Raw genomic sequence first — 12,340 nt, forward strand, 5'->3', positions numbered from 1 at the left:
TGACACTCCTGATTAATTTTCACTCAAGTCAAAGAAACCGTTCCTTGCCTTGAACTGAAACACCGGACAGCTGGTCGTACTGTCGTGAGCCACGACTAGGCAGGTGTGTCCTATCTCTGACTTTTAAATTCTATTTTAAGAAGTTGGCCTAGACTTCTGTTTCTAAGGCATGTATCCACCGTTCATTCATTCATTCATTCATTCGCCTATTCACTCCTTCAAGAAGCTTCCGTGGATAAACTACCCTGTGGGAGCAGAGGGCCCAGCCCAGCGATGCAGGCCGACTGGGACTAGTAGTGGGAATCACAACAACAGACTGTGTCGGTCAGGATTCTGGAGAAAAACAGCCAGTCAGATAGGTACAGGGAGTTGGCACGCACAGTGACAGAGGCTGAGAAGCCCCCCATCTGTCATCTGCAAGCCGGAGACTCAGCAAAGCGGGTGGCAGAGTTCAGTCTGAGTCCAGAGGCCTGAGGACCAGAGGGGATCCCAGCCTGGGAGCAGCAGAAGGTGAGGCGAGGAGTCCAGCTGAAGCAGTGAGACTGGAAAAAAGGGGGCAGATTCCTCCTTCCTCTGTCGTGTGTTCTGTTCAGTCCCCTGCTGGATTGGCTGGGGTCCCCCCACATGGAGGAGGGTGGGCGGTCTGCTTTACCCTCTAATGTCTCCTGGAAACCCCCTCCCAGATCCACTCGGACACAGTGCTTACTGTGGGTGCCCTGCGGCTACCCAGGTTAACGTGAAGAATTAACTCTTCACAGGGTATTTCCTACCTTTACTTCTTGGACTTCCGTTGTTTTTTTGTTTTGTTTTGTTTTGTTTTTAATTGTTTTTAATGTTTATTCTTGAGAGAGACAGAGTGCGAGCCAGGGGAGGGGCAGAGAGAGGGGGAGACACAGAATCCGAAACAGGCTCCAGGCTCCGCACTGTCAGCACAGAGCGCGACGCGGGGCTCGAACTCACGAACCGCGGGATCATGACCTGAGCCGAAGTCGGATGCTCAACCGACTGAGCCACCCAGGCGCCCCTGCTTGGACTTCCATCGTGACAGTCCCATCACCAGGAACTCCTGACCCACCGTCTCCTCTTGGAAAACTGTGGTGGCCCCTTGAGTGCCACTCTTTCCCAGAACTCTTGCCCAGCCTTGGCCCAAACCGGCGGGTTTCTGAGGTTGAGCCTTCTGTGCACGTCTCTAGTGACGCTGACTTCGCCCTTCCTGTATTTCGGGAACTTCCTGCCTGCCTGTTCCGCTTCTGCTCCTTCAGGGTGAATGAAGACTTTCTCTGATCAAACCAAACTCATGCAGAGATGACCGTCCAGCCACACCAAGAGCTGGGCTGAGAGTGGGTTTGCAGCGTGCCTCAGCCACCTCCCTCTCTCTCTCTCTCTCTCTCTCTCTCTCCCTCTCTCTCTCTCCCTCCTAGAGCAGGGTACCTGGACGAGGACCAGATGGAGGCCCTGTTGGAGCGCACCCAGACAGAAGTCTTTTCCATCAAACAGAAGCTGGACAATGACTTGAAGCAGGAGAAGAAGAAGCTGCACCAGAAATTAATCCTTAAGAGAAGGCGAGAGATACTGCAAAAGGTATGTAAGGACTCGCGCCCTTGACGCTTTGTGTGACCTTCCCGAGCCCTCGCGGGGCGCCGGGCACCGCTGGGGTCCGGAGCGCGGCCGAGGATCTCCCAGAGCCACGTGCCGTGCCTGGCGGAGACTCACTAGAACGCAGTGTCCCGCAGGTGCCGTCCAGCCTGGGCAGAGCAGAGAGTCCTGGTGTGTTGGTCCCGCCCACCGGGGCCGGGAGTGAGGGCAGGGGGAGTGAAGAGTGAGCGATGGGTACCCTCGCGCTCACTGAGGGCTTGCTCAGCCCTGTGCTAAGTTTGCTGCAGGAGATGTCTCACTGAGTCCCTACATTAACCCTGTGAGGTCAGTACTAGCGTTTGGTCCTTTTGTTTTCGTGTTAGCTTTATTTTTTTACATTTGTTTTAATGTTTATTTCTGAGAGAGAGAGAGAGAGACAGAGTGCGAAGGGGGGAGGAGCACAGAGAGAGGGCGACACAGAATCCGAAGCAGGCTCCAGGCTCCGAGCTGCCAGCACAGAGCCCGACGTGGGGCTCAAACCCATGAACTGAGATCGTGACCTGAGCCAAAGTCGGACGCTCAACCCACTGGGCCACCCAGGCGCCCCTGGTTTTGTTTTGTTAATGAGAACCCTGAAGGTGAGAGAGCCTAAGTGTGGCAGCTCGAGCTGACCGGGGGCTTGTGAAGGACTGACACTCAGACCTCGCGGCTCCAGAGGCTGAAAGCCTGAGATCAGGGTGGGGCTCGAACTCGCGAGGACCCTGGTGTGGGCTGCGGACGGCCGACTCTTCGCTGGGTCTGCCCACGGTGGGAGCCCTGTGGGGTCTCCTTTGTGAGGGCGCGACTCCCGTCCACGAGGGCTCCACCCTCATGATCCCGGCACCTCCCAAAGGCCCCGCCTCCGAAGGCCGTCACATCAGGTGTTGGGTTTGAACGCATCAGTGCCCGAAGGGATGCGCACGTTCGGGTCATAGCGCTCAGTGGTGTGGCCACGGCGAGATACCCAGTAAGTGGCAGACATGGGGCCGAACCGAGGCTGGTGTGACTTGGGGCCTACGCTTTATCCTCATCACTAACCTCCTCTGCTCTTTGCCCACCTGGGGAGAGGCGAGACCCACAGGCAGATGTGAAAATGCATCCCGACGGGCTCACCTCACCCATACACTGAGTCCGGAAGCACCAATGTGCTGGATGAGCAGGAGGCCAGGACGGACGCTGGAGGTGGTGGGCGGGAGTCGTGTTCAAAGGGAGGCGAGAGTGCACTCTGCTGTGACCAGCTAGACTGGGTGAGGGCGGGGGGTGGAGGGGGCTCCCCGGGGAGGGTCCCTTGCGCCAGGCCGATGGGGAGCCCTGAAGGGTTTTCAGACGGAGAGGGACATAATCGGATGTGGGATTTAGGAAGCCCACCTAGGAGCACCCTGTGGGGGAGAGACGGTGGAGCCTGGAGGGACGGACCCACGAGAGGCTTGGGCAGGTGGGAGCTGACCGGGGCCTCCGCAGTGTCCCCGAGCACGGTGGGTGGGGACAGATTCAGAGCATTTCTGGGGCATACGGGGTGACACCTAGTATCGTCTGGTCCCGTTCTGGAGGGAGGGAAGGGGTTGCAGACCAACTTCCTAATTTGATCACTGGAAACCCTGCTTTTCATGATCAAGTTTTGGCCCCAACGTCAAGCGCTGATTTTTGCCTTGACCGCTCAACTCCACCCCATCCTTGACCGTTGCCTCATGCGTCTCCACTGGCTCAAGGATGAAATCAGTGGGGCCCAAGGCCACCTTTCTCTGATGGTCTGGCCTGATTTCGGGTTAGGATCCGGAAGGGTGGACGGGCTCCAGGGACTCCAGCAGGCCTCTGTGAATATTGTTTCTGGACCGTCCCGTGTCCTCACAGAACAGAACAGAGACTGTCTGCCGGTGCTGTGATAAGTCCCAGCAGGACGGACATCTTTCTGCTTGTCTGCTCGCCCTCCACCACAGGGCCCTCACCCCTCCCGCTCTCTCCCCAGGGATGTGCTTTCGCCACATTTTTCTTTTTGGTTTTTAATTTCTTTTTAATGTTTTTATTTATTTTGGAGACAGAGAGAGAGACAGAGCATGAGCGGGGGAGGGGCAGAGAGAGAGGGAGACACAGAATCCGAAGCAGGCTCCAGGCTCCGAGCTGTCAGCACAGAGTCCGACACGGGGCTTGAACCCACGGACCGCGAGATCATGACCTGAGCCGAAGTCGGACGCTCAACAGACTGAGCCACCCAGGCGCCCCAACATCTTTCTTTTTTTTAAGTTTATTTATTTTGAGAGAGACAGAGACAGTGCGAGTCGGGGAAGGGCAGAGAGACAGAGACAGAGACAGAGAGAATCCCAAGCAGGCTCCCCACTACCGGTGCAGAGCCCCGTGCAGGGCTCGATCCCACAAACTGTGAGATCATGACCTGATCTGAAATCCAGAGTCAGACGCTTAACCGACCAAGCCACCCGGGCGCCCCTTCTCTCCTCGCATCTTAACCCGACTGAAGTGTGCCCTCTTCCCTCGGGTCCCACTCGGATCTCTTGCCTTGAAGGCCTCCCCTGACCTCCTCACGTAAGTTGTCTGTCCTGGATCTCAGGGTGGTTTTTTCCCATTACCCCATCCGGAGCTGGGGTTCCCGTGTGCCTGGGACATGGTGAGGGTAATAGACACTTCCTGTCGTGAGCTCTGCAGTAGGCACTCCTCTGAGTCCTACACACGGTGAAGCAACTCACCGAATCCTCACAAATGCTGTGGGAGATACATCCTGCTATTGCCCCCATTTCGCAGATGAGGATATTGGAGGCACAGAGAGGACTAGACGTTCTCTTTGGGTCACTCCTCTTGGCCATGGAGGTGCCAGGATTGGAACCCAGGTGGTCTGCCTCGTGGGCTTTACCTACTCAATAATAAGCCTTGGGGCTCATTCGATGAAGCGTCCGACTTCGGCTCAGGTCATCATCTCACAGCTCATGGGCTCGAGCCCCGCGTCGGGCTCTGTGCGGACAGCTCGGCCTGGAGCGTGCTTCGGAGTCTGTGTCTCCCTCTCTCTCTGCCCGTCCCCCTGCTTGCTTTCTGTCTCTCAAAAAATGAAACATTAAAAATTAAAATTAAAAAATGATCATACAAGCCTCGAACAAATGAAGCTCTCACTATATTTTGGGTTACTACTCTCTTTTTAAAAATTTCGTTTAATGTTTATTTATTTTTGAGAGAGAGAGAGGGAGACTGAGCAGGAGTGGGGGAAGGGCAGAGAGAGGGAGACACAGAATCGGAAGCAGGCTCCAGGCTCCGAGCCGTCAGCACAGAGCCCCATGCGGGGCTTGAATCCACGAACCCTGAGATCGTGACCTGAGCCGAAGTCGGACGCTCAACCGACTGAGCCACGCGGGCGCCCCTAGTTTGGGTTCCTTTCTTGAGGCTAGTTTTCCAAGCGTGGTCGTCGGGAAAGGACCTGTCAGCGTCCTGTGCCTCCTGCAGCCGGTTTGCACGGGGTCCCCCAGGGGGCTGTGCGCACGGACCCTGCCCTCACTTAGCTCTCCTGCCTGAAACCCCCGCAGCACAAGGAGCAGCGGAAGGAGCTGCTGTCCGTCGGGGAGGCCCTGCGAGCCGCCGAGGACGCCGGCCAGTTCCTGGGCCGCTGGGGGAGCCTGCTGGCGGAGCACAATGCCACGCTGGAGACGCTACAGGAGCGCCTGGACCAGGCCGCCCTGGAGGACCTCAGGGCCCTGACCCTGTCGCTGTCCGAGAAGGCCACCGAGGAGCTGCGGCGGCTGCAGAGCTCGGGGGTGGCCCAGGAGCTGCTCAAGCACGGCGTGCCCTGGCTCTTCCTGCAGCAGATCCTGGAAGAGCACGGCCGGGAGCTGGCCGCCCGGGCCCGGCAGCTCGAGGCCGAGGAGAGGGACAGGGACCAGGAGGGCGTCCAGAGCGTGAGGCAGAGATTGAAGGACGACGCCCCGGAGGCCTCCACGGAGGAGCAGGCGGAGCTGAGACGCTGGGAGCACCTGATCTTCGCGTGAGTGCCCTGCGAGCCCTCCCCCTCCTCCACCCCCCGCGAGAGGGGTCCCGCCCGTGGTCGAGGGGACAGCGGGCACTGCATAGACGGGAGCGGGGACGGCAGTTCCTTAGTCACAAGGACCGGCGGCCCAGGGGACGGGGTCACCCAGGGCCGCAGCCGGGGCCAGCGAGAGGCAGGCTTTGTAGCAAGAAGAGGGTGAGGTTCCCATGGAGGGAGGTGACTGGTGGCGAACAGGACCCTCCCCTCTCTGCTCCCGGGGACAAGGCCCTTCGTCGGCCGGCCTTCTTACCCAGGGGACCAGGCACAGCTCCTGCCCATGCAGGACATATCACATGTCGTTGCTCATTCGAGGCCATTCCGAGCCCGCCCGGTTTCACCAGATGTCAACGACGTGTGATATTGGCCCCTACTCTGAGGCCTTCCAGGTCTCACTGTCTCTTCACCCGGCCCCTCCCTTCAGTCACCGATTCGGTGACTGGGCTATTTGATTTCATTCTTAATTTGAGAACCATGTAATGACATCCGCCTGTGAGTAGGACGTACTGGGCCACAGCTGGCCACCACTTCTCGTATAATAACTGGAAAATAGCAGATAAATGGCACACCTACTGTTTTTAAAGACGCAGGATTGCTGTGGAAGTGATGAGGACCAGCCCAAGTCACCTGCCTCAGGGGCCAGAGCGCCACAGCCCTTCGCTTCCCGGCAGTGTTTGGCAGCTGTCTGCACAGACGGAGATGTGGTGTGACCCAAATGGGGCACCTTTTGTGGTGTCAGAGAGACCAGCAAAGCGTTTGGCAGTTGTTGAGGGCTGGCCCATCAGATCGGAAAGAGAAGGAGCTCCAAACAAGGCCAGCGTGGGGCTTTAGAGAGGAGTGAGGTGTGGACCGCGTAGACCAGAAAGCCTGGATTTAAATCCCACCAGCTGAGTGTAGGAAAGTCACCTAACCAACTTGAGCCTCATTTCTCTTGCCTTAAACGACAATAGTAAATCACTTAGGGTGCGGTCCGCAGCACGTGATACTATCGCATCAGCAAAAGGCGCAGAGAATATTTTATAGGAAGGATTCAGCGGTAGATGTTTCTAGGCTTGATTCAGTGGCTCAGTGATTCTGTCAGGGACCCAGTTCTCACAGTCTTTGTGCTCCACTACCTTCCGTGTGCCTCCTTGGTCTTTGGGCTCATCCCCTCATGGTTTCAGGATGGCTGCTGCAGCTCCAGGTGTCACGTTCATTATCCCTTTTGAACATCTTAGGCATCAATCGTTCTGATACCACCGGTCACAAGCCCATGCCTAAACCACTCACCGGTAAGGAGAATGACACAGCCATGATTGTCGTAGACCAGAGGCAGTAAACGTTTGTTTAATGAACTAATGAACTTGACTGCGTTCCAATAAAACTTTATTAACAAAAACAGGCAGGGGGCCGGACTTGGTCCACAGGCCGTAGTCTGCCAGTCCCTGCCTTAGACCAGTTGCAGAAGCCCCACCCCGGGGCTGTGAGGGGTGTGTAGGGTAGCCCCTCCAAACAAAAGCTGAGCTGACAAGGGGCAAGGTAGTGGCCCTGGGTCAGGTCATCAACCACGTCTAACAAGATGCCACCTTCACGGCATCGATGAGGGAGTACATGGGTTAATATATTTAAATCCTTTAACACAACCCTTGATCTGCAGGAAGTGGAAGATGAGTAGTAGCTTTACCTCTAATATTCCTGTGCTGGAAGAGCTCAGATTATCAGGAGAGCAGACACAGAGAGAGGCGATCATTGACAGACGATGCCCAGGCAGGTAACCATACGGGGCACCCTGCAGGATCCAGATCTTTGCCAGGCTCCGAGGGAGGTACGCTGTGTGCGCCCACCACCGGCCTGGCACTGGGAGCCAGAGACGAGCGGGCGTGGGCCCCCGGTGCCTTGTGGCGAGGGGGCACGACCGGGGATGGGGCAGCTTGACAGAAGTTGTGGTCCTTATCTGGGGGTGAAACGGAGGGACCGGTGTGGCCGGTGTGAAGGAACAAAGTTAAAAACCAGCAGCGCAGGAGGAAAGAACAATTTCCACCCTCCACTGGGTCCATTTATTTCCAGTAATGAAGTAACCGTTTGCCTGTATGAACGTGATTGTGCCCATCTGGCAGGAACAGAGAGCCTCTTTTCCTCTTAACAAACGGACCTACCAATCCATATTCCTTAAAGCTGCTTTTCCTTTCAACAAACCAACCAGCCAGCCCAGAAATTTAAGCAAATAAGCAAACCCAAACAATCCGTCCGAGCAAATAAACAAAACTCAACCCCATTTGGGATACTTTTCTTGGTATAGACGCTTCACCGTCTGAGCTGATTCTTAGGCACAACTTAATTCTGAATCCAGAGCTCTGCCTGTTGGAAGTTGTTGCACGGACAGGAGGGTGGAGGGGGTGTTGTGGGTCGGGGGTGGCGGAGGCCAGAGGGGAACGAGTCCTTTTCAGCATATCGGGTCAGCCCGTCTGTGTCCCCCCTCTGCCGGGCCGGCAGGCTGCGCGCTGGGCATCGGTGGTCCCTCCCACCTGCCCCTCTGTGATGGGCATGGGACGGAGGGCATCTTCCTGCCAATGCCCATCCTTCCTTGGCAGCTACCTCTCGTGGAACGGGATCTGTCCGGCTTCCACCATTTCGTGCCTCCTCCTACGCAGTGCTGGTCCCCGGGACTGACCTCACCACCAGGGAGAACGGGTCCTCAGGTGTCTGCAGGGAGTACAACCTCTCAGTTCTTCCCCATCTCTGCTTTATGGTTCTCATGTATTTCCCAGTCTTTGTTAGCGTCTGTTTTCTTGGACACACAAGACACCGTCTCCTCTCCAAGCCGGTAAAAAGCGGACCCTTACACACCACTTCCTAGTCCCACGAATTGTTCTCGGTGATTCACTCTGTATTCCCCCAGAGTTCCTTCGCACGCTGCAACCCGCTTTGGACTCTTCGAGGCGTATAAATTAGACCTGACATCCCCATTACCAGATGGTTGTTGCCTTCAACATCATGTGGATCCATTTTGCGGAGAGTATGACCAAAGCCGCCTCTGGTTTAGTCATTCACCAGGAAAAGAGAATTCTCACCTTGCTGTCTGAAAAAGCTTTATCATTTTTCTAAGGGTCGAGGAGGGTCAATGCACACGATACACATGTGTTTGTCTACTTTGCTTATTCAAGATTCCAAAAGGTTGCAGCCTTTATTACTGAGGCATTCTGAAAAAAAATGGCTTTGCACCGTCGTCTTAAAACACATTTTTAGAAACTTTCTGATTTCAAGCAGGATGGAGTTGCTGTAAACCTGGTTGGGTAAAGTAGGAATTAACAAGGATGTGCTTTTTTTTTTTTTTTTTTTTTTTTTTTTTTGCCAGGGAAAGCATGTGTTTGAGACTTCTTTCCTGAGCTCCTGCCTTCATTTTAAACTCCTTTAGGGCACAGATCCTCCCTGTCTCCTGTGTTTCCATTTTATCTTTGTGCCTACACAGCAGAGCATTAAGGCCGGGCCACCCCGGGACCGATGGGCTTGAGGATGGGCAAGAATTGTGCCTCAGAGTCATTTCAAGGTTACTTTCACTTTGGATCCCACGTGCCCCGCAAACACAGTGGGGAAAAGGTTCTCCAGGGCGTAAGGTACCAAGGAGCAGCTGGCAGCTTCCTGGCAATCTTTTATTTTTATTATTATTTTTTAACGTTTATTCATTTTTGAGACAGAGAGACAGAGCGCGAGCTGGGGAAGGGCAGAGAGAGAGGGAGACACAGAACCCGAAGCAGGCTCCAGGCTCTGAGCTGTCAGCACACAGCCCGATGAGGGGCCTGAACTCACAAACTGTGAGATCGTGACTTGAGCCAAAGTCGGACGCTTAACCGACTGAGCCACGCGGGCGCCCCTTCCTGGCATTCCTTTAAAACAGTTGACGGACCCCATGAAGTGAGAAACCCAAGACAGGATGTCAAGACATGGGCCTGGGGCCTTCGCACTATTTCTGGCTGGAGGCCCACGTCAGCGGAAAGTCCTATTCTATTTCCAGAAGAGAACTTTCTAGCTGAGCTGCGGTCCCAGCCTCCCTCACTGAGCTTTGGGCGTGGTAGGGCCGGCCCCGGCCTCCCACGGTGGTCCTGCAGGTTTTTCTAAAGCAAGCACAGGGCATATTTTATGCAGCCCGTGTGGATTGCACATTACCGGAAGAAGGAAAGAAAGCCGCGGTTGTCAACAGAGAACACTTCTCAGATGAACTAGTGAACAGACATGCATTGCCCGAAGCAGGAAGCACAAGAGGACTCTCCCTCACTTGCTCGCTCCTGGCCCGGCAGAAACTTCTTCTGCGCTGGGGTCCCCAGCAGACTTAGCCTCACATCTCCCCAGAGACGTGGGAAAGTGAGCTTGTGGTCTGTCCGCCCGGTGGAGTGGGCCGTGGGCCTTGCCAGAAAGGAAGGGTGGGCACTTTCCTCGGCCTCCTCACCTGTAAACTGAGGATCGAGTTGCTGGAAGGACTGGCAGTGACGGAGGTAAATGGATCTTTCCTGGGGCTGCCACAGCAAAGTGTCACAAACCGGGAGGGTATTCTCTGGCTGCCTTGGAGGCCGGAAGTGTGAAGTCAAGGCGTCAGCAGGGCCGGACTCCCTCTGAGGACACGAGGACAGAGTCTGTTCCTGGTTTCTCTCAGCTTCTGGTGATGCCTCTGCCCTTGGCATCCGTCAGCTTTGTTCTGTCACTCCAGTCTCTGCCTCTGTGGTCCCAAGGCTTCCCCTGCGTATGTCTCTCTTCTCTTATGAGGACATCGGTCATGTTGGATTAAGGGCCGATCCTACTCCACTATGACCTCGTCTTATCCTCCTTTTGCGTCGGCAGAAACCCCGTTTCCAAATAAGATCACGTTCACAGGTAGCGGGAATTGGGACTTGAGTATCTTTTGGGGGGACACACAGGTCAGCCTTTAGCAGGAGATCAGTCAGCACGTTCCCAGCATGGAACGGGTTTTCTCTGAGTGATGGCTGTCGGGCATCACCTCTTAAGACCCAGGCACTGGCCCCAGCCTTTCCCCTCGTCCTCCTGAGCTGAGCTGGCCACCCCTTCTCCAGGCTGCTGGGACCTACCGCATGCTGCTGAGCGGGCTCAGCGGACGACGCTGCGTTTTCGTGTGTTCCTAAAGCGAGAGCAGGCTCTGTCCCCGGTCAGGAGGGGCCGGAAGGTCTGCTGTGGCCCCGCAGACACCCTCACAGCCTCGTCCCACTGTAGCTTAGCTCCGGGACAGGGGCGTGTCCAGCACGACATAGCTCGGTGCTTGAGAGATCGCCGCGGAAGGAATGCGCCAATGAAGGCACGATGAGCCTTTCCAGGCGTGGACTGAACGTGTGCATTTTGCTGTCTGGATCCCCCCACCCCCGCCAGCCCCCCGGCCCGCTTCCTCCGCATAAGAACGTCTCTGTTCTGGCTTTTCCAGGAAGCTCTGTTCCTCGGCCTTCTCCCAGTCTGAAGAGGAGCTGCTCAGGATGAGGCAGGAGGTTCACGGCTGCTTCGCCCAGATGGACAGGAGCCTGGCCCTCCCCAAAATCCGGGCCCGCGTCCTGCTGCAGCAGTTTCAGACCGCCTGGCGAGAAGCAGAGTTCCAGAAGTTGGACCAGGCGCTGGCTGCCCCTGAGATGCAGGTGAGAGTGATGCCCGGCGGCTCCTTGGTGGCAGACGTGGGGCGTCTCTCAGCCCCCGACGCCCCCCCGGGTTCATCCCACGTCGCTCTCCTCTGCAGCCGTGCCGGCATCCGGCTACTCGTAGCACCGCCAAGCTCGTCCTGACCTTACGGTGCCCGGCCCAGACCCCCTCGCCCGGGCCCTGCACCGCAGCCGCTCAAGGCTCACACCTGCTCCCTCCTTCTGGGCGTGGCTCCGGGCAGATGGGCACCACCCGGCCTGAGACGCGCTCCCCCAGCCACACTCAGTGACCTGCTCGGGGTACAAAAGGCTGGCCCTTCCGTAAGTGGCATAAGGAGGATGCTTAGCTCAGGTGGGGTCAGGGAAAGAGAACCCCCCACCCTCGGCCTTGTAGCGCGATGATGGGCAGCTGCCTTTTGGGGGCACCTGTCATGTGCCTCGAAGACAGACAGCTCTCGGAGGCCATGTTTGCCCCCGAGCCCCCCCACGGAGCCGTCAAGGCTACACCTTACCTGAGAGCCCCGCCCTTTGCCCTTCCTGACCTGGTCCCTCACTGCCTACATGCTCCCGGCTCCTCTGTCAGGAAACCAAGGTCTCCCCATCCCCATCTCTGGCTCTGCCGCTGGGGAACCCAGCCCAGGACAAGACCTTTGAACTTGCTGTTTCTTCTGCCAGGAACACGCCTCCCCCAGAACCTCGAGGGTCCAGCCCTTTGTGATCTGTTTGCATCCCAGCTCAGACGCCCACCCTGAGCACCCGTCCAGAAGAACCCCCGCCCCAGGCATTCCTCACGTGGCTGTGGTCCGTGACTCCACATAATCGACCACTGCCTGAGACGCCCTGGTTTCTCAGCCCGCGCCCTGCCTGCGTCCCCACCGCAGACAAGCTCTCTAACCCCTTCACCACTCCGTCCCCACCACCTAGAAAGTGCCCGGCGCACAGTAGGTGTGCAGTTCATTTGACTGAGCCAGCCAATCACCAGGTGAACACAAGAGGTCAGTCTTCTCTTGAGGCGATGCTGTGTTGAGATTCAAAACCTATTCAAAGGGGCACCTGGGTGGCGCAGTCGGTTAAGCGTCCGACTTCAGCCAGGTCACGA

At 56.7% G+C, this 12,340-nt stretch overlaps 1 protein-coding gene across 2 annotated transcripts in view; it reads left to right on the top strand.

The window, feature by feature from the left end:
• Positions 1-12,340, top strand: part of EVC2 (EvC ciliary complex subunit 2) — a 135,292-nt gene that overhangs the window by 85,777 nt on the left and 37,175 nt on the right. For both annotated transcript variants that reach the window (XM_049630286.1, XM_049630287.1), the window contains 3 exons: positions 1,422-1,581; positions 5,139-5,593; positions 11,037-11,241. In XM_049630286.1, coding sequence (XP_049486243.1) covers positions 1,422-1,581; positions 5,139-5,593; positions 11,037-11,241 — 820 coding nt within the window. The remainder of the gene's footprint in view (positions 1-1,421; positions 1,582-5,138; positions 5,594-11,036; positions 11,242-12,340) is intronic.

This window comes from Panthera uncia, chromosome B1 (assembly GCF_023721935.1).
Source record: "Panthera uncia isolate 11264 chromosome B1, Puncia_PCG_1.0, whole genome shotgun sequence".
Taxonomy (NCBI): domain Eukaryota; kingdom Metazoa; phylum Chordata; class Mammalia; order Carnivora; family Felidae; genus Panthera; species Panthera uncia.